General features: G+C 36.6%; 2 protein-coding genes across 3 annotated transcripts; both read right to left on the bottom strand.

The window, feature by feature from the left end:
* Window positions 1-407: 407 nt before the first annotated feature.
* LOC117332599 lies at window positions 408-2,387 on the bottom strand. Of its 2 annotated transcripts, XM_033891574.1 has the most exons (4): window positions 2,187-2,387; window positions 1,358-1,410; window positions 941-1,115; window positions 408-774 (listed from the first exon to the last, which is right to left on the bottom strand). In XM_033891574.1, exons 2-4 carry the CDS (start codon window positions 1,382-1,384, stop codon window positions 515-517), a joined length of 462 nt encoding a protein of 153 aa, XP_033747465.1. In that variant the 5' UTR covers window positions 1,385-1,410; window positions 2,187-2,387; the 3' UTR covers window positions 408-514. The 2 variants fall into 2 exon arrangements, with proteins under 2 accessions (XP_033747465.1, XP_033747464.1); XM_033891573.1 differs by lacking the exons at window positions 1,358-1,410; window positions 2,187-2,387 and having other exon boundaries at window positions 941-1,184.
* A 4,461-nt stretch (window positions 2,388-6,848) lies between these two features.
* On the bottom strand, window positions 6,849-19,958 carry LOC117332600 (T-complex protein 1 subunit zeta-like). Its single transcript, XM_033891575.1, has 15 exons — window positions 19,795-19,958; window positions 17,948-18,011; window positions 16,584-16,718; window positions 16,338-16,397; window positions 16,098-16,211; window positions 13,778-13,881; window positions 12,943-13,053; window positions 12,124-12,283; window positions 10,791-10,873; window positions 10,318-10,414; window positions 9,953-10,100; window positions 9,196-9,288; window positions 7,977-8,120; window positions 7,606-7,678; window positions 6,849-7,363 (listed from the first exon to the last, which is right to left on the bottom strand). Exons 1-15 carry the CDS (start codon window positions 19,929-19,931, stop codon window positions 7,288-7,290), a joined length of 1,599 nt encoding a protein of 532 aa, XP_033747466.1. The 5' UTR covers window positions 19,932-19,958; the 3' UTR covers window positions 6,849-7,287.
* Window positions 19,959-20,179: the final 221 nt, after the last annotated feature.

A 20,179-nucleotide genomic window follows, 5' to 3' on the forward strand; every position in this document is an offset into this window, starting at 1 on the left:
ATATCTTAAAGTTACCGTGTCTACTCTTAATGCAAAATCTTTGCATAATATTTCTAACCTATCGCGTTAAAACCTTCTCTCTCGCAATATCGAGAAACTGTTACAATGATTGACGATCTTTCAGCTCAACCGACTTTCGTACTTAGAAAATGCATCTTGGACATAATTATGAGGGTGAACCTTTGGCCCTCTCATCTTGACTCAGAATTTGTGTGCTGCAACCAAACGTTGGCTGGTTCGTAAATTTCAAATCCTATTTATATTAACATCTAAGTATATGTGTGCCACTAGTGTGTAGCCATAACACCATGGTGTAGCTTACGCAACACTTCCTTTGATATTTACTACGTTATGTATATGAAATTTGTATCAAAATAGCAAAATCACAGGAAAAACAGCGGTTTGGCTTCTAAGGAATATTTATTTAATAAACATAATATAATATATACGACGACGATGACGATGATGATGATGATGATGATATCACAGACGTTATTGCAGAAGTTATTTGTCTTCAGTAGAACAGATCTTCATTGAAGATAGCATACATATCCTGATGCCGCATCCGAAGTCTCTGGATGGCGGGATGTAGCGATCGGACAGATACGTCTCCGGACCGAGAGTCCACGCAAACTGACCGCACAGACGCGGCACTCTGAGTTCGCCAAACATTGGTCTGTTTTTTCTTGATGCATGAGAAGAGGATGGAGGTTATTCTGTTCAAAATCCGGTTTTTCAAACTGACTTTTCTACTAGGTGAACAGGTAGGTATCTCTGTTAAGGTAATAAAAACTAAATATTAGATCTATGGGTGGATCTTAAACATATGATTGAATAAGCATGTGCTTGGAAACATTAAAACCTGTCATTCGACTCTTTGTTACAATGATTAAAGTTTATACCATCAGGAAATAAGAAATATTTATGGAAAATCTCTTACGGTATGAATGGACGCCTTCCACGAGAGAACACTCTGAACAGGCCCAGTATCCGCCAGATGTTGGTGGTCTGCGCAGGTCAGAGGAAACGGAAATAGAAGATACAGATCCATGGGCGATTACCACCACTTCCGGATACAGACAAGCAGGAACTCTTCTGTCTGATTGTACTTGTGTCTGATGATAGAAATAACGTATCAACATATGCTTAAAATATTCAGATTTAAAATACATGAGTGATAAGAATGAGGAGTAAATCTTCAAATCAACATTTATACCCCCCCACCCCCCAAAAAAAAATTAAATAAAAAAAACAACAACAAAAAACTATAAAAAAAACTTTCGTCCTATATATTGCATGTAACGTACTGTAGTTGAGTTGAAGATTGTATATAAGAACACAAACAAATCATCTTTACCTTGTCAAATTGGTTAGTTTTGTCCATGATGTCTTTTAGAGTTCTGTGTTTTCCTAGAATTAAAGAAGTTTTCAAATTAAAAACAAAAACACACACAATCAAAAACAGAAAACGCATTTAAATGAATTAATCACATTAAAAGAAAAGCAAAAACAAAAATATATTCCAATGATTAGTGTAGTATGCTCTTAATTTACATTACATTGAGTGATATGACAGTAATATCGTATAGGACGTTTTGATGGCACTTTAATAAGGCTGCATAATAATCCATTTGATATTGCTACTAGGGTTACACAACTGCTGACTCCCATAATTCCAGATTTTTTGTCGATTGAAAATTTTCGAAGCATGCTACTTTACAAAAAAGAAACAATTACAGTATCTGAAATCAGTCTTTCCTATTCCGCGAAAAAAATGACAACGCGAAAATACTTGTGTTTGATAAAATGCGCAAAATCCTTTAGACCCAATTGATATGGCAAATTAAGATCGTATTAGGAAGCAACGAAATAGGGTAATATGATTAACATATCAGTTGAGAGAAATATCAAAATGTTCCTATCTACATGTTACTATTTGGACATGAACTTATTTAAAATCATTTCAGATACATTAATTCCTTTGTGAAATTATATTTTCGAATTTTATTTCTTAAGTTAGCGCAACAGTTTCAAACTGCTATCATACGTCAGAGGCGATATATAGTCTATTAGAAAAAAGGTTTACTATGCATTGTAAAGTATTAATTGTCAGTCCGTAATACTCAATATTCTTATTTGTAATATAAATCGTGTTCATTTTAAATAATTAATAATGCAAAACCTACCTTATTGTTGCCAGAGAGGTCTATGATATCAAAATATGTGCAAAAAATGTCGATTTATTTCGGATCTTGTTGCAGTACAGCAGCTGTTACAATATCATCGATGTAGACACGTAAAGGGGTTGCCGTGGTAGGGTACGTAATGACGTCATAATGGTAATGACGTCATAGATAGATAAAATCTCGTTCTTTACTTCCGTTGAGAACCGTGACTTCATCAAAGCCGAGAACTGTGTGATATTCTCGTTAATTCTTCGATATTCCGGTCGCTGCATCATCAAATCTAGTTTCCCGTGCGTATATATAAAAATACAAATATTCGTTAATATAGTGTTTTTTTAATTTTCAAATATTAGAAAAACGGACCGTCTTTTTATTATTGAAAAGGATTCGTCTAACGGGGAAAATATAGCTGACATCGGACGGACGGACGACACACACGCCAGACGCCGAACAACGTCATAAGCTGATCACGTGCATTCGGACAGGTGCGCTTAAATGTACCGGGTTCCGGGAAGGCAAGGTATAGTCCCCTTTATAAAGAAAGTGGTGGTTGTTATTCTTAAGCTGAAATACACGATTTTACTATTTGAGAACCCTTCATAGAATACAGGGGTCAAAACTAGTTTAAAACTCCATATAATTCCGTCTGAAAATCCAGGTCTTACTTGGGTCGGGAAAAAAAGTTAAAAATATTCTTCCTAAATTTCCTCGATCTGTGAGTTTTCCATTTCTATATAGCAACATCCCTGCTTCCCCTACATATTCGATATTCAAGGACTAGATGTTCTTGACAGATGTCTACTATTGACCGAGGTATAAACAACACAAGGTTTCGAATAAAGCAGGTTCGTGAAGGCTATGGTAAGGTTCCATGGTCGAAATCATGATTTCATTGAGAAATATGTATGGATTTTGAAGAACTCCAAAGACATTTTGGTCAACATTGCGTCTCTCCTATAAAAACATTTTGTCACTCTTCTCATTCCAAACTTAGCGCATCCGTTCCCGTAGCTTTCTATTACGGGAAGACGAACTGCGTAACTCATGGTTGTAAATTATATTACGACTAGCAGGCCCAAAGGAAATGAACAGAGGATAAAATCGCGAGAATAATTAAAATTCTGGCCGACAACTTCGTTGAATTTGGTGACAAGGTTAGACTAGTGCATGGTATGTACCCATGCGATCCGTTAGACTTATCAGAGCATTAACCAGAGTCTATGAAATTGTAGTTCTCGCACGATTTCCTATACAGATGTCCACTAATGACTGATACAAACATAATATAACCTCTTGACAGATGCAGATGTCGATCAAGGAATAACATTCGGATTTTTTTCCATTGTACGATATCAAAGGTCTATGTTTGTTGACATCCATATCGTTTCTATCCTTTGGACACGTCTGTCGGCCATCATTTGGACACGTCTGTCAGCCATCATTTGGACACGTCTGTCAGCCATCATTTGGACACGTATGTCAGTGGTTCTATTCTTTTGAACACGTTGGTCGGCGGTTCTATTCTTTTGAATACGTTGGTCAGTGGTTCCGTTCATTTGAACACGTCAGACAGTGGTTCTGTTCTTTTGAACACGTCAGACGGTGGTTCTGTTCTTTTGAACACGTCTGTCATTGGTTCTGCTCATTCCAACACATCTGTCAGTGGTTCTGTTCATTTGAACATGTCTGTCAGTGGTTCTGTTCATTTGAACATGTCTGTCAGTGGTTGTCCTTTTGAACATATCTATCAGTGGTTCTGTTTCATTTTAACACGTCTATCAGTGGTTCTGTTCATTTGAACACATCTGGCAGTGGTTGTCCTTTTGAACATGTCTGTCAGTGGATGTTTTATTGAACACATCTGTCAGTGGTTCTGTTCTTTTGAACACGTCAGACAGTGGTTCTGGTCTCTTGAACACGTCAGACAGTGGTTCTGTTCTTTAGAACACGTCAGCTAGTGGTTCTTTTCTCTTGAACACGTCTGTCAGCTGTCAGTGTTTCTGTTCTTTTGAACACATCTGTCAGTGGTTGTTTCTTTTGAATACGTCAGTCAGTGGTTCCGTTTCATTTGAATACGTCTGTCAGTGGTTCTGTTCATTTGAACACGTCTGTCAGTGTTCTGTTCATTCGAACACATCTGTCAGTGATTCTGTTCATTTGAACACATCTGTCAGTGGTTCTGTTCTTTTGAACACATCTGTCAGTGGTTCTGTTCTCTTGAACACGTCTGTCAGTGGTTCCGTTCTTTTGAACACATCTGTCAGTGGTTCCGTTCATTTGAACACATCTGTCAGTGGTTCTGTTCATTTGAACATGTCTGTCAGTGGATGTTTTATTGAACACATCTGTCAGTGGTTCTGTTCATTTTAACACATCTGTCAGTGGTTCTGTTCTTTTGAACACATCTGTCAGTGGTTCTGTTCTCTTGAACACGTCTGTCAGTGGTTCCGTTCTTTTGAACACATCTGTCAGTGGTTCTGTTCTCTTGAACACGTCTGTCAGTGGTTCTGTTCATTTGAACACATCTGGCAGTGGTTCTGTTCTTTTGAACACATCTGTCAGTGGTTCTGTTCTCTTGAACACGTCTGTCAGTGGTTCCGTTCTTTTGAACACATCTGTCAGTGGTTCTGTTCTTTTGAACACATCTGTCAGTGGTTCTGTTCTCTTGAACACGTCTGTCAGTGGTTCCGTTCTTTTGAACACATCTGTCAGTGGTTCCGTTCTTTTGAACACATCTGTCAGTGGTTCTGTTCATTTGAACACATCTGTCAGTGGTTCTGTTCATTTGAACATGTCTGTCAGTGGTTCTGTTCTTTAGAACATGTCTGTCAGTGGTTGTTTCTTTTTAACACGTCTGTCAGTCGTTCTGTTCATTTGAACATGTCTGTCAGTGGTTCTGTTCATTTGAACATGTCTGTCAGTCGTTCTGTTCATTTGAACATGTCTGTCACTGGTTCTGTTCATTTGAACATGTCTGTCAGTGGTTCTGTTCATTTGAACATGTCTGTCAGTGGTTCTGTTCATTTGAACATGTATGTCAGTGGTTCTGTTCATTTGAACACATCTGTCAGTGGTTCTGTTCATTTGAACACATCTGGCAGTGGTTCTGTTCATTTGAACACGTCAGACAGTGGTTCTGTTCATTTGAACACATCTGGCAGTGGTTCTGTCCTTTTGAACATGTCTGTCAGTGTTCTGTTCATTCGAACACATCTGTCAGTGATTCTGTTCATTTGAACACATCTGTCAGTGGTTCTGTTCATTTGAACACATCTGGCAGTGGTTCTGTTCTTTTGAACACATCTGTCAGTGGTTCTGTTCTCTTGAACATGTCTGTCAGTGGTTCCGTTCTTTTGAACACATCTGTCAGTCGTTCTGTTCATCTGAACATGTCTGTCACTGGTTCTGTTCATTTGAACATGTCTGTCAGTGGTTCTGTTCATTTGAACATGTCTGTCACTGGTTCTGTTCATTTGAACATGTCTGTCAGTGGTTCTGTTCATTTGAACACATCTGTCAGTGGTTCTGTTCATTTGAACACATCTGGCAGTGGTTCTGTTCATTTGAACACGTCAGACAGTGGTTCTGTTCATTTGAACACATCTGGCAGTGGTTCTGTCCTTTTGAACATGTCTGTCAGTGTTCTGTTCATTCGAACACATCTGTCAGTGATTCTGTTCATTTGAACACATCTGTCAGTGGTTCTGTTCATTTGAACACATCTGGCAGTGGTTCTGTTCTTTTGAACACATCTGTCAGTGGTTCTGTTCTCTTGAACACGTCTGTCAGTGGTTCCGTTCTTTTGAACACATCTGTCAGTGGTTCTGTTCATTTGAACACATCTGTCAGTGGTTCTGTTCATTTGAACATGTCTGTCACTGGTTCTGTTCATTTGAACATGTCTGTCAGTGGTTCTGTTCATTTGAACACATCTGTCAGTGGTTCTGTTCATTTGAACACATCTGTCAGTGGTTCTGTCCTTTAGAACATGTCTGTCAGTGGTTCTGTTCTTTTGAACATGTCTGTCACTGGTTCTGTTCATTTGAACATGTCTGTCACTGGTTCTGTTCATTTGAACATGTCTGTCACTGATTCTGTTCATTTGAACATGTCTGTCACTGGTTCTGTTCATTTGAACATGTCTGTCACTGGTTCTGTTCATTTGAACATGTCTGTTACTGGTTCTGTTCATTTGAACATGTCTGTCAGTGGTTCTGTTCATTTGAACATGTCTGTCACTGGTTCTGTTCATTTGAAAATGTCTGTCAGTGGTTCTGTTCATTTGAACATGTCTGTCAGTGGTTCTGTTCATTTGAACACATCTGTCAGTGGTTCTGTTCATTTGAACACATCTGTCAGTGGTTCTGTTCATTTGAACACATCTGGCAGTGGTTCTGTTCATTTGAACACGTCAGACAGTGGTTCTGTTCATTTGAACACATCTGGCAGTGGTTCTGTCCTTTTGAACATGTCTGTCAGTGGATGTTTTATTGAATACGTCTGTCAGAAGTTCAGTTCTCTTGAACACGTCTGTCAGTGGTCCTATTCATTTAGAACAAGTCTGTAAGTCATCATATTCCTTTAAACAAGGCTAGATTAGTATGGCACCAAAGATATTCTATCCATTTTGATAATTCTCTATTTAAAACAGGAGACAAAAAGTATATCAATGAAAGCAAATGTTTTAATACAAACACACATGACAGTAGCTAGGTAATAATATTAATGCTTCTTACATTTGTTCAATTTTACAAATTCATTAAAGCTTTGTTCAACGTTTAGCACTTTATAAGAAATATATTCTAAAACTGAAGGTTTGAAGATACATTTTCAACAATTTATTATAAAACTATTGTAGACATTCTTGTATTTTTAGTCCGAGACAAGGGCCTTTGACGACATTCTTTGTTTTCATCAGAAATTCTTGTTAAGGATTTTTTTCCAGAAGAGCTTTTTAAAATGTCTCTATTCGGTTAGTTCAAACAAGGATCTTTGAAGACAATCCTTATAGAACACGTCCAATTAATCCTTGATTGTATAAATTAAGAAGCGTACAAGACAAACACAGGTGGAGGCACACATGACACAATGAACAGTGGTGCTAAGATCCCTTCAATGATGTCATGCCCGCTCTCATGATCTCGTCCACCAGTAGAAGGTTGGTTGCTATCACAGTGCTGAAAATCAAAACAATACATTGATGAAACAAAGGACTGGACTTATGATAGACACATATTGATAGTTTAAATAGGTGAACAATTTCTTAGGGATTTTTTTTAATGATAACCAAACCATTATTTCATCTTATAAGTGTTGTTGTAACCTTTTCAGAAACTTTTTTCAAATCATCAAAATTCGGAAAAAAAGTTAGTCTTTGAAAGCTAACAATGAAATATCTTAAACCGCTTTCTTTTCTTACCAGGAATGGAGGAGTTGTTTCTTCACCCTATAGTTGTCTACAATACCAGAATCAATCGGTATCAAGGCTTCACCTGTAAAGAGGGAATTCATCAATGTCAGGTACATCCCATAACTTAAAGACAGATCATGTATAATTACTATATATTCAAAAACAAGATTTGCATTCGTTCTTCATTTCTGGCAACAATCCTGGTATTGGGTGTCTGACATTTTGAAATAAATCAGTTGTTATTGTTAGTATCATTTCTGAATTCAATTGGTTTTAAAATTGATTGTTTTGAAGAAAATGCGATATTCCAATCTCTACAAGAAATGTTAACATTATACATCCTAATTTGTAATTTAACTGCTGGTACATATAATTAGTACCTGTTTTGATGTCTAGTCCGACAGCCTGATTGGGGTCGGTGTACTCCTCCTGAAGCTTGACAATAGATTCCTGAGGGTCCAGTCCAGAGTTTACAGCTAAAACCTTCACAATGATCAGCAAGGCATCGGCAAATGCTTGTACACCTGTTGGAAAAACAATGTACTGCAGATTAAAGGTATGTGTTTGCTGGGTTTTATCTCCCTGTCTTTTTGAGGCAGGGTCTCTTTGCAGTAGTTGGTGAATACCTCATTGAAAATATACGGGAGAACCATTGCATACCATCCAGAGCAATTAGGATAAAGTGTTTTGCTCAAAGATACATCAACAACAGCACAGACAGGTCTGTCTCTCAGTTTCTCATGAAACACAAACCAACACGATGGGGAGTGTCAAACTATACACCTCCGATCTTCACTGGAGATTATGTGACTGGCGCTCTAACAAACTGCGCTTTCACAGCCCCCTAAAGGTGTATATATATATATATATGTTATTTTCAACTTCAGATTCTTTCTCTTGCAGATAAAACTTCAGATCATATACAATGGTATACAAGATTGCTATATTGAATATCAACTGATACGATCAAGTACAAAATGGCCAATGATTTCTAAGTGATGAAATACTCATTTATATTTGAATGGGAAATTTTGTGAATTGGGCAAAATTTGTGAGACTTCAACTCGGGTAGGCCTGTCATTTTTTCTGACTAATGAATGATCCAAGCATCTTACTCTAAGCAAACACTTTCTTGTCCCAAATGTTAGCACATTTTTAACATGGATGAAAGGGTCTTGAAATTCTGGAAATAGTTTGTTTTGCAAAAAATTAACACCGACATGCATAGAGGAATATTTTTCCAAAATACTGATTTCAGTATTTATACAGAAAAAAATCACCCATATAAACAGGTTAAAGAATGAATTAAGCATCCTGCATACAGGTAATAGAAAACAAGATTTACTTTATACTTTAATTTGCAATAAGTGCAATTAATGTTTAGAAAAATGCTTTCAACAGGAAACACACTGAAATAAGATTACCACTATGAAAACGAATGTGTTTTAACATATGTATGATTCCAATTGTAGGACTGCTCATCTTTAATATGGTTATCTCCCTTTTTGTAACCTTCAGCACAAGAGACAACCTTTTATCTAGTGAGATGCTCCCTAGCTATACTGTAATATACTTTGACAACTAGATACACTGTATTACCTAAACGTGCTCGTCCCTTCACTTCACTCTTGTATTTCATCAGTTCCTGATAAGCTGCAATCTCAAAGGCTCCTGCTCCAGGGATAACACAGGCTGTAAGGATAGAAATTAAATACATTATGTATACAAACCATAGAGGCAAAGCAAAAAATACAGAGAATTCAATAATAATTTGAAGTATCCAGCCAATGTCTTTCCTGTGTAGCTGCCAGTTGCGGCTATAACATTTTTTACATGACAGTCCTTGCATTGTCCAACACCTACTCATCTACAGCTGAATTGACAAGAACACGGGGCCGCGGTGGCCTAGTGGTTAAGGTGTCCGACACTTTAACACTAGCCCTCCACCACTGGGTTGCGAGTTTGAAATGTACGTGGGGCAGTTGCCAGGTACTGACCGTAGGCCGGTGGCTTTCCTCCACCTCCAAAACCTGGCACGTCCTTAAATGACCCTGGCTGTTAATAGGACGTTAAACAAAAACAAACAAACAAGACAAGAACACAGCAGAGTAAAGAATATGTTCAAGGACAACACAGATACAACATGGTACCCATGCATGGACTCAAACTAGTGACCCTTCAGCCACATAACCATACGTCCTACCAATAGACTTTTGTGCCTCCTACTTCAAATTGTCATTTTCCATTCTAGCCTAAAATATAATTTCTTCTGTTCACATAGCAACCATAAATGTAATATTTTCTCTCTAGGAAGCTTAGTACCTAAACAAGAAATTTACTCAAATGCATAACTAACCATCTTCAATGGCATTCTTGACCGCTCGTAGCCCGTCTCTGACAGCATCCTTGATCTGGGTCAGAGTGTGTTTATTGGGCCCCTTTAGGACCAAAGTCACTGAAGCTGGGTTCTTGCACTGTTCCACAAAAGTGTATTTGTCTTCTCCCTATTTAAGCAAAAAACCTGGTAATAAGCAACGTAAGGGACAGGCAACCCAATCAAAGATATCAATTTATAAAGCGACCTCAGCTTCATCAGTTGTCTTAAAGATGTTTATCGCTGGCAACACTTACTCTGCTTTGCATATAAATATGTATTATCTTTATCTTCTGTCAGTTATTGTAAGTGACAGATCACATGATGATTGAGAACAGTGTACTTACCAAGACCTGTTCGTAAACAAGGCCAGCACTTCCCAGGCAATCAGGTGTCAAGTCTTCCACAGAGTTCATAGCAATACCGCCACAGGCCAGGGAAAGTCTGTAACAATATCAAATGTGTAAAGGGTAATCAGAAAGTATAGATTTAGGAAAGTCTGTACAAATATATATGTAAAACTAAGGTATTCCAAAAATAAGGTTAAGTTCTGAAAACACTGCAAGGGATATTCCTGAATTAACCACAGGTATTTTTTCTTTAAATGTGAAAACTGATTTATACACTCTGTACATAATTATTTATTTTGTTATCTCCACTATCAAAAACATGCCCAATTTACTAATAATTCGTTATACACTGATCAAATATTATTGAGAATCACATGAATACTTTATGAAACATTTAATTCATCACATCTGATGTTACTGTTTCTCTGAACAGGAAGTATATTCATTTTTTTTCATCTCCAAAACCTCACCGTTCCATATTCCTCCTCTTTGCTCTTCTAAGTCCAACAATTCCCTCCTTAGCCATCATGTCCAAAGACAAAGGATCAATACCCTGAAAACAGGAAATTAACACTTTAAAAACTGATTTGTAGTATTGTGTAGAAGAGTCAATACCATTGTAGGTGCCTTTCACCTGGATATATATCATGATGGTATGTAGGGGGTTGATGAATAAGGTAATTTATATAAGCTTGAATCAGAAGAACCAATCACCACTGGCTCGAGACCGACACTTATAATAATGTATTTGGTAGTATTTCTACCGGTTTCTCCTAAAGTACTATGCATATAGAACAGCTGACTGCTGTAGTAGAGTCAACACTGTTGTAAGTATGGTGGATCAATGGATCCTTCACCTTTCACCTGAGTATATGATGGTATGCAGGGTGTTGATGAATTAGGGTAATTTATATGTCTTAATCATAAGAATCAATAGCAATTGGCTGGAGGAAGGTACTGAAGGTATTTCTACTGGTTTCTTCCAAAGTATTGGGCTTCTCCAGGATTTATTGCAGTTGTCAAAATTTACTTTTTTCATCACCAGCAATTCAATGCCGAGTGTCTAAAATTTTGATAATAGCAAACTTTATAGCAGTGTTTACATTAATTCTAAAACAAAGTAAACATCAGTAGAGAAAATATAAGAAACTCATCACTTATCAGAAAGATTTCATTCCTCTTAAAGTCATAATTTCTAATGTCGGTATCTATTCCACTCATATTTTCACTATCTGTGCTCGTGTATCACATTTATAAAACAGATTGTCGGGGAAAACGAACTAGCGAAAATTTGCAAGTAGACAAAATTTGTCACCAAATGACAGAGGAGTTCTATAATTTTATAAACCCCTATTAAGACTTCTTAGTACAACATTGAAAGATAAATGAATATTGACATTTTTATTATTTGGGCTTTACTGTACCTCCCACTCTATATTTCGACAGTTAGAATTTATTTTTACCTTCCTGGCTTCACTATGAATGTTCACTATTTGGACCCTTATCAGTATAAACTAACAAGCCCTAAAAAGACCACAAAGTCATGACATAATTATTTTAATAGCATATACAGTGTATATTGCTAATTCATAGTTAACTATGCTATTTACTTATGTCTTTTGAGTGTTTTTCTATGCTTTGATTTACGATAGAGTATTTTTTTTCACAGCCCATCAACATTTTGAGTCATTTAGGGCCAATTATGACAGAAAATAGGAAATAAACAATTTTAACTGAAAATGAACCGTTAGATTTTGCTGTATTAATTACTGTTTTTTGTACTTATGTAGAAAATATACCAACCTTCTGGTTGATAACGATGAACCCACAGTTGTTTCCTGCACAGACTTGTTTTTTCAGAGCAATGATCTTGCGGACTCTTTCATCAATGAATTCCCTCTCTGCCTTCACCAACTTCTCACGCTCTTCAGCAGTCTTATAGAAGAATGTTGAGTTCACTTCACTAGAGACAGAATAAAGATTCACATCTTATTACCAATTACATAATCGGTTATTTTTGATGAAAGGATTAATTTCTCTAGGACAGCTGCAGTTTCTAGAATTCATGTGTTTTTTTTTCTCATTACAATTGATATCTCAAGACATTTTATATCATAAGAGATACATGGGGCCTTGCCACCATTGCATTATCTTCATTGATGGTATGTAATTATTTCTTTTGATTATACAGGAAATAGTAATGGTGATTTTGACTTTAGAACAAGAAATTATACTATAAAAAGAAATGTTGATCTTGACTTTGGAACAAGCAATTACATCCTAAAAAGAAATGGGGATTTTGAATTTGGAAACTTGGACTGTAAGCAGAAAAGCTTAAACTAACCCAGATTTGACCTTGATTTGTATGATGGGTGATGTCTATGAACCAGAAGATGCTTATTTTTTAGTAAAACCTTGTCTTGCACTTTGTCAAGAGTTTCCACACTAACTTAAATTTTGTTTGTATTTCCTCCTTGTTTTATACTAGAGTTTTAATTACAGTTTAGTCAGTATTCTCTGTAATGTTTTAACACTGTCTGAAAAAACACAACCTTCATCCTATGTATAGAGCCTAATCAAGATCTGTGAAGAAATGACATCAACTTTCAATTTTATACTCACGTTTTTTCATACTCTAGTGACACGTTACATGTCAGTATGAAACAATCCTCTGAGCGCTTCTTCATGTCGGGATGACGGGCACCGTGGTCCATTACAATACCTCGCACCAAACTGAAAGCGTGAAATACCACAAATACATTCTCAAACTTTCAATCTTACTTTTCAAGACAAGATCAATTTTAATGATTTTAATCAAATAGGTAAACCAGGTACTAAATTATTTTCTAAAAGGTACAATCATTGATTAGCAGGACCTTGTTATAGCACCTGTCTGCTTATCGCGATGAGTAGATTTTGTTGACAAAGACTTTATGATCACTTTTGCTGGGGTCTGATTACTCATATAATGATTTTTTCTGCTTCTTTTTTAGGATTTGAATGGAACACTACAAATCCAATGGAAAGTGACCGATATACAGTGACCTTCCACCAAGATGATAATTGCTTATTCTAGTACCATAGTTATTAGTTCGGCACAAAGTTTATAGTCTGAATTTCCCGTCATATCAAATTTTGTAACAATACATTAAATCACCATGAATGTTTCTGCCACTTGACAACCCGAAAGAGAGTTTAGTGAAGATCACATCAGCAGTTCGCGAGTTTAGCTAGTTACATTGCATCGGGACGGGATGGACATAGGTAACACTATATGCCCCTCCATTTCATCAATACAAAGACTACATTTCAAGGGATAACACTGAATATTTCAATCATCTTTATCAAACTCTGATTATAAGAAAAACAAATTATTTTGATTTTTTTTTTTACATTTCCCCAAGGATTTCCTTATAAATGGGTTCAATTGTTTATATACATAATTCTAGAATCTTACTTAGTGTCCATGTCAGTCTTGTGTTGCATCTCCATAATCTCAACCATGTGCAAGTCGATAGCTTGGTTGGGTTTCTGTATGGCCAAAACCGCATCCACAACATGCTACAAATATCAATAAGTTTGTTGAGTTCAATGAGTGTCTGTTTAAAAACTATACTGGTAGCTATCCAGGGGTGATACAATAATGCTTTGTTGCACCCAAAAAGACAGGATACACATACAATCTCTACAAGAAGGAAATAAAGAAAGTCTGTCTGTCTGTCAAAATATGAACTTTTTCCATTATTTCTCATCTTTTCTTTTATCTTTTGGAATGACCAAATCTGACACAATCCAGATTTTAACAGGTACAAGTTAACTAAATGTACAAAGAACAAGGATCCATGAAACAATCCCTGAAGTATCTATTTCAGTTGTCTTTGTGGTTATTCAAATTCAGATGTAACAGGACAAGTGTTTCAGTGTTTTGTGATCAGAGTAGATTTAACAGGACAAGTTTTTCCGTGTTTTGTGATCAGTAGATGTAACAGGACAAGTGTTTCTGTGTTTTGTGATCAGTAGATGTAACAGGACAAGTGTTTCCATGTTTTGTGATCAGTAGATGTAACAGGACAAGTGTTTCCATGTTTTGTGATCAGTAGATGTAACAGGACAAGTGTTTCTGTGTTTTGTGATCAGTAGATGTAACAGGACAAGTGTTTCTGTGTTTTGTGATCAGTAGATGTTACAGGACGTGTTTTGTGATCAGTAGATGTAACAGGACAAGTGTTTCAGTGTTTTGTGATCAGTAGATGTAACAGGACAAGTGTTTCAGTGTTTTGTGATCAGTAGATGTAACCGGACAAGTGTTTCAGTGTTTTGTGATCAGAGTAGATGTAACAGGACAAGTGTTTCAGTGTTTTGTGATCAGAAGATGCAACAGGACAAGTGTTTCAGTGTTTTGTGATCAGTAGATGTAACAGGACAAGTGTTTCTGTGTTTTGTGATCAGAGTAGATGTAACAGGACAAGTGTTTCTGTGTTTTGTGATCAGTAAATGTAACAGGACAAGTGTTTCAGTGTTTTGTGATCAGTAGATGTAACAGGACAAGTGTTTCAGTGTTTTGTGATCAGTAGATGTAACAGGACAAGTGTTTCAGTGTTTTGTGATCAGTAGATGTAACAGGACAAGTGTTTCTGTGTTTTGTGATCAGTAGATGTTACAGGACGTGTTTTGTGATCAGTAGATGTAACAGGACAAGTGTTTCAGTGTTTTGTGATCAGTAGATGTAACAGGACAAGTGTTTCTGTGTTTTGTGATCAGAGTAGATGTAACAGGACAAGTGTTTCTGTGTTTTGTGATCAGTAGATGTAACAGGACAAGTGTTTCAGTGTTTTGTGATCAGAGTAGATGTAACAGGACAAGTGTTTCAGTGTTTTGTGATCAGTAGATGTAACAGGACAAGTGTTTCTGTGTTTTGTGATCAGTAGATGTAACAGGACAAGTGTTTCAGTGTTTTGTGATCAGTAGATGTAACAGGACAAGTGTTTCCGTGTTTTGTGATCAGAGTAGATGTAACAGGACAAGTGTTTCAGTGTTTTGTGATCAGAGTAGATGTAACAGGACAAGTGTTTCCATGTTTTGTGATCAGAGTAGATGTAACAGGACAAGTGTTTCAGTGTTTTGTGATCAGTAGATGTAACAGGACAAGTGTTTCAGTGTTTTGTGATCAGTGGATGTAACAGGACAAGTGTTTCCGTGTTTTGTGATCAGTAGATGTAACAGGACAAGTGTTTCAGTGTTTTGTGATCAGAGTAGATGTAACAGGACAAGTGTTTCCATGTTTTGTGATCAGAGTAGATGTAACAGGACAAGTGTTTCAGTGTTTTGTGATCAGTAGATGTAACAGGACAAGTGTTTCAGTGTTTTGTGATCAGAGTAGATGTAACAGGACAAGTGTTTCAGTGTTTTATGATCAGTAGATGTAACAGGACAAGTGTTTCCGTGTTTTGTGATCAGTAGATGTAACAGGACAAGTGTTTCAGTGTTTTGTGATCAGTAGATGTAACAGGACAAGTGTTGCAGTTTTTTGTGATCAGTAGATGTAACAGGACAAGTGTTTCCGTGTTTTGTGATCAGTAGATGTAACAGGACAAGTGTTTCCGTGTTTTGTGATCAGTAGATGTAACAGGACAAGTGTTTCAGTGTTTTGTGATCAGTAGATGTAACAGGACAAGTGTTTCAGTGTTTTGTGATCAGAGTAGATGTAACAGGACAAGTGTTTCAGTGTTTTGTGATCAGAGTAGATGTAACAGGACAAGTGTTTCAGTTAACCTTACCTCTGTGAGAAGGTCAGCGAGGTCATTGTACACCTTGGTACGGAGTGAGGTTCTTGCCACCTGGATCAAGGTATCACGATCTACTTCACGCTTAACCTTGACATCATCCAGGACCTAAAACCAATATTACAGTGAAACTTAATACAACATAAAAAGCACAGGAGATGTTGAACAGTTTTAAATGAATATTTCTGTTGGGTAAAAAGTTGAGAACTGGTACAATTTGTTCAGTATACACACCTGTAGAGCCTTGTTCCTTGCTAACTCAAAACCCTCTGCAATTATCCTTGGGTGAAGTCCCTAGAGAAGTAGCAAGAAAAGCATTTAAATTAAAACATTTCTCTACCAGTATTTATTTTTTCACAAATATTCTTTTTTCAAATATCTGTAACAATGGAAAATTTTAAGTTGAAAAATATACAATAAGCAATGGGATTGGATTAAAGTGAGTCTCTAGTCTAAAACTCATGATGAATTAGCACATACCTCAGAAACATAAAGATCTGCCTGTTTCAATAGTTCTCCAATGATCAGTACATTAGATGTTGTTCCGTCACCAGTGATGTCATCCTGAGCAGTGGCTACTCGAGCTATCAAGGAGGCTGTAGGGTGCTGGATTTGCTGTTAAAGGAACCATAAATTTGTACAATATACTTATTTTAACTCTAAAATATACTTCAAATCCATCTTTTGACTCTCTAAAATGTACCTTTGAAAGGAGAGATTTCATAATCAATATTTCAGTTATAATATGACTTCCACAACGGCTCTCTAAAATATACTTTGAATTCTTTATAAACTTTTAAAACTGCTGTCAGAGATACAGGCTATTAATCGCCCATTATTGATTATATGGCTTGAGGTGGAGTACTTGTCCCACTATGTTAACAAGTTGGGGTTACATAGAACAGTATATCGGAATAGCTTTTGGGAAATATCATTAATTGACAGCATAAAAAATTCTGAATAAAAAGAATATAGTTAACCAGTATGTAAAAGTATGATTGTGAAAGAACTGAGAAAAACACATTCCTGCCAAGTGCCCTGACAGTAACTGAACTCAGATCTACGGCATGATAATCAAAGGCTCTACCTCCTGAGCCAGAGAAGCATGCAGAGTGACAGAGACATCATCTAACACTACCTACAAGCCACACTGACCTGTTCCCTTTACACTACTCCCCCCGTTTTTCTTGAGAGTTCCTAAATCTCAACCCTAGACTCTCAATACCACCATCATGGGATTTTAGTAGCAGGGATTGACACTAAAAGAAGCCAAGTTGTCTGTCAAATAAATGATGCTTAGCTTCAGTTTTTCTCATTTACTTTTATTTTCCAAAACGTTTTAGAAAACTCCATGGTGTAATCAAGCTCTAATAGGTTATGCTCAAAATGAACCAGAATGCAAGAAACTGTGTAGAATTATATTTTTCCTTGGGTTGGGGTTTCAAGGGACATTCCCCTCCCTGATCCCCCAAGAGGGGCTATATCTACATGTTACACTGGAACATAAGACAATCTGGACTGCTTCATTTCAAAACCTGGCTGCCCAGTTGTCTCAAGGGGGTGGAGTAAATGACCCCCCCCCCCCCCCCCCCCCCCCCCCGTCGGTGTGATAATATATGGCACTACCACCTATGCCAAAGAAACATGATCCATCAGCTGAGTGACAGAGACCATGATATATTCACAACTATGTACAAGTCACATCAACCCATTCCTTTACATAATGTTTACTTAGAATTTCTTTTTACATTAGTACTTGACTTGTGTAGAGTGTTTTTTTTAGTTTCTTATATTTGTATCTGTCAATGACATTTTTTTTTTATCAAACTGTGTGACTTCTTTACCATTTCATGGAGAAGAACATTTCCATCCTTGGTTAGTTTGATATCACCTGACCCAGACACCAGCCTGAAAATTGAAAGCATATCTATATTACACACATTTGCATTTACTGGCAATCAGAATGAAAGAGAGTAATAAATTCAAATAATTCATAAAGCCTTAAATAGTATCCTAATACAGAGCTTTAATGAGTATACATGTATGATTTCCCACGCCTCCAATTTCCCCAATTACGCTCAAGAGCTGTACACAAATTTATATATTTCTTTCTATTATCCAGTAACTAGACTAACTGCATGTTAGTGATGGGAATCCGTTTTGGTAACTCTTACTTTCAGAATCAATAATTGGAAAATCAAAATGGAGCCATTATCGATTACAATCAATTTTCTTAATTTAGCACAGAATTTCCCTTTTGTAGAAATTTAATATCTATGTTCATCTCAAGTTCATTCATTGCACATCTTGGCCTTACTCCAACAATGTTAGAGGTTTTACACGGCAAGACACTTTTGACACGCGCCGTGTAACCTGTAACTGCCCATACCTGATTTTCCCGATGCTGACGATGAAATTTTCAAAGTTCGTATTTTGAAAAAATATAGCGCGTCAACTTACATTTAAATGACCAACAGTGTCAAATATATATTCCTTTCCATAATCCTATGATTAAATGAGAAGAATTTCATAGCCAACACACAAATTATGAAGTTTTCTTCTTCCGAAGCGAAGCAGAGCCCAAGCAGACCATACTGCCGGTAGTGAAAGTAGAAATACCACGTGATTTGCCGGTTAATACAAAAATGGATTACAAGCTATGTCCTACAAGCTGAATACAACAAAATCTGTATCATTTTGTTCCGTTTGAAATACCCAAGACTATTTTGTATTAACTTTTAGGCAGCCATTTTTAAAACTGGCTACAACGACATGGACATGATTTTGTGTGTTCTATACCGGATTATACTATATATTTGTGTCTGTGACATACATATGGGATATATATTGCATAAATGATGCGTAGACATCGTTGTAATGACCTGTCAACCACTTAAGTGTTTTTTTCAAACATATTTCGTTGCTCCTGAAATCCAGGCGCAAGCTGCATCAAAGAATATAAGTGCTTCGGAAATAAGAGGTCGCAGTCGGCAAAATCATATCCGATAGAAAAAGAGCCGACCAGCGGCCACTTATGTTATAGGAGTAGTCTTGGCCTTTGCTATCATATTAAATATCTTTAATTCTGAACACAAAGCATTTAACGGTTGTTAATATGTTTAAGTCTCCTTAATGCTTGTAAACGACCAATAAATATATCGGTAAAATACAAAAACAACTACTTCTCTGTTCGATAACATTACAAAAATATGCGAAGATTAACGAACAATTTCAGAATTTTCGGATTAATCATCTTTTCAAAATTAATCGTCATCGATGATCGGTATTACTTTTTCATACTAATTTCATAACATCGGCTCACCACTACTGCATGTAATAAGATCCTCTTCATCGGATTCGAAATCATACAATACATGTTACTATGTAATATTAAAAAAATATCAAAAAATGTGGTAGAAACAGTTATATTAATTTGTAATGTCAACAAATCAATGCAAAAACGGGGTTTCTAATACACAACCTAAAATATTATACAACTTTGGAGTAAAGCTTATGATATAATTTATTTTCAACAGAGTAAAAATATATCCGATAGCAACCCCGCTTGTCTTTCAAAACAATTTAACATGTTATGTCCCGACATGTTGTTAAGCTCAAGCATGAATCCCACGTGTTCCAGAAACTTCTGTGGAAGGCTCTCAAGTTTTATTTTTCCTCGGAATATACTTACATTTTGAGTGTGCCTTTTGGACCAAGATTTGTTTTAAGCACATCCTGAAGCCCTTTAGCTGCACTAATGTTCACTGCTAAGGCCTGGGCGGCCCTGGCAACTTCAGCCTTGGGATTCAGCGACTTGATGGCAGACATGTTGAATGCAGGAATGCCGAAATCTCGCGTTTCAACCGGAAGTGTGCGAGATTATGATCATTGGGGGACCATTCATTTTTTTTTTCTATAATTCTATAACCAACTTTATTCGACGCTCAGAAGGCACATGATTTCAAAAAAAATTAAATTTAAATTTAGATTTCCTCTCATCAGAAATTGTTTCTACCAACATGTACAAAACACCAGTTCCTACCGTTATGTGTGTATAATTTCTTTCCTTTTTTGCA

This window comes from Pecten maximus, chromosome 8, assembly GCF_902652985.1.
Source record: "Pecten maximus chromosome 8, xPecMax1.1, whole genome shotgun sequence".
Classification (NCBI taxonomy): Eukaryota; Metazoa; Mollusca; class Bivalvia; order Pectinida; family Pectinidae; genus Pecten; species Pecten maximus.

Coding starts and splice junctions, on each gene's coding strand:
- LOC117332599 (XM_033891573.1), bottom strand. CDS start 1,172: ATGTATTTTAAATCTGAATATTTTAAGCATATGTTGATACGTTATTTC. Junction 775..940: donor GGAAGGCGTCCATTCATACC/GTAAGAGATTTT, acceptor TTACCTTAACAG/AGATACCTACCTGTTCACCT.
- LOC117332600 (XM_033891575.1), bottom strand. CDS start 19,931: ATGTCTGCCATCAAGTCGCTGAATCCCAAGGCTGAAGTTGCCAGGGCC. Junction 18,012..19,794: donor CCAAAAGGCACACTCAAAAT/GTAAGTATATTC, acceptor TTCAATTTTCAG/GCTGGTGTCTGGGTCAGGTG. Junction 8,121..9,195: donor GAAGGGACGAGCACGTTTAG/GTAATACAGTGT, acceptor TTTTTCCAACAG/GTGTACAAGCATTTGCCGAT.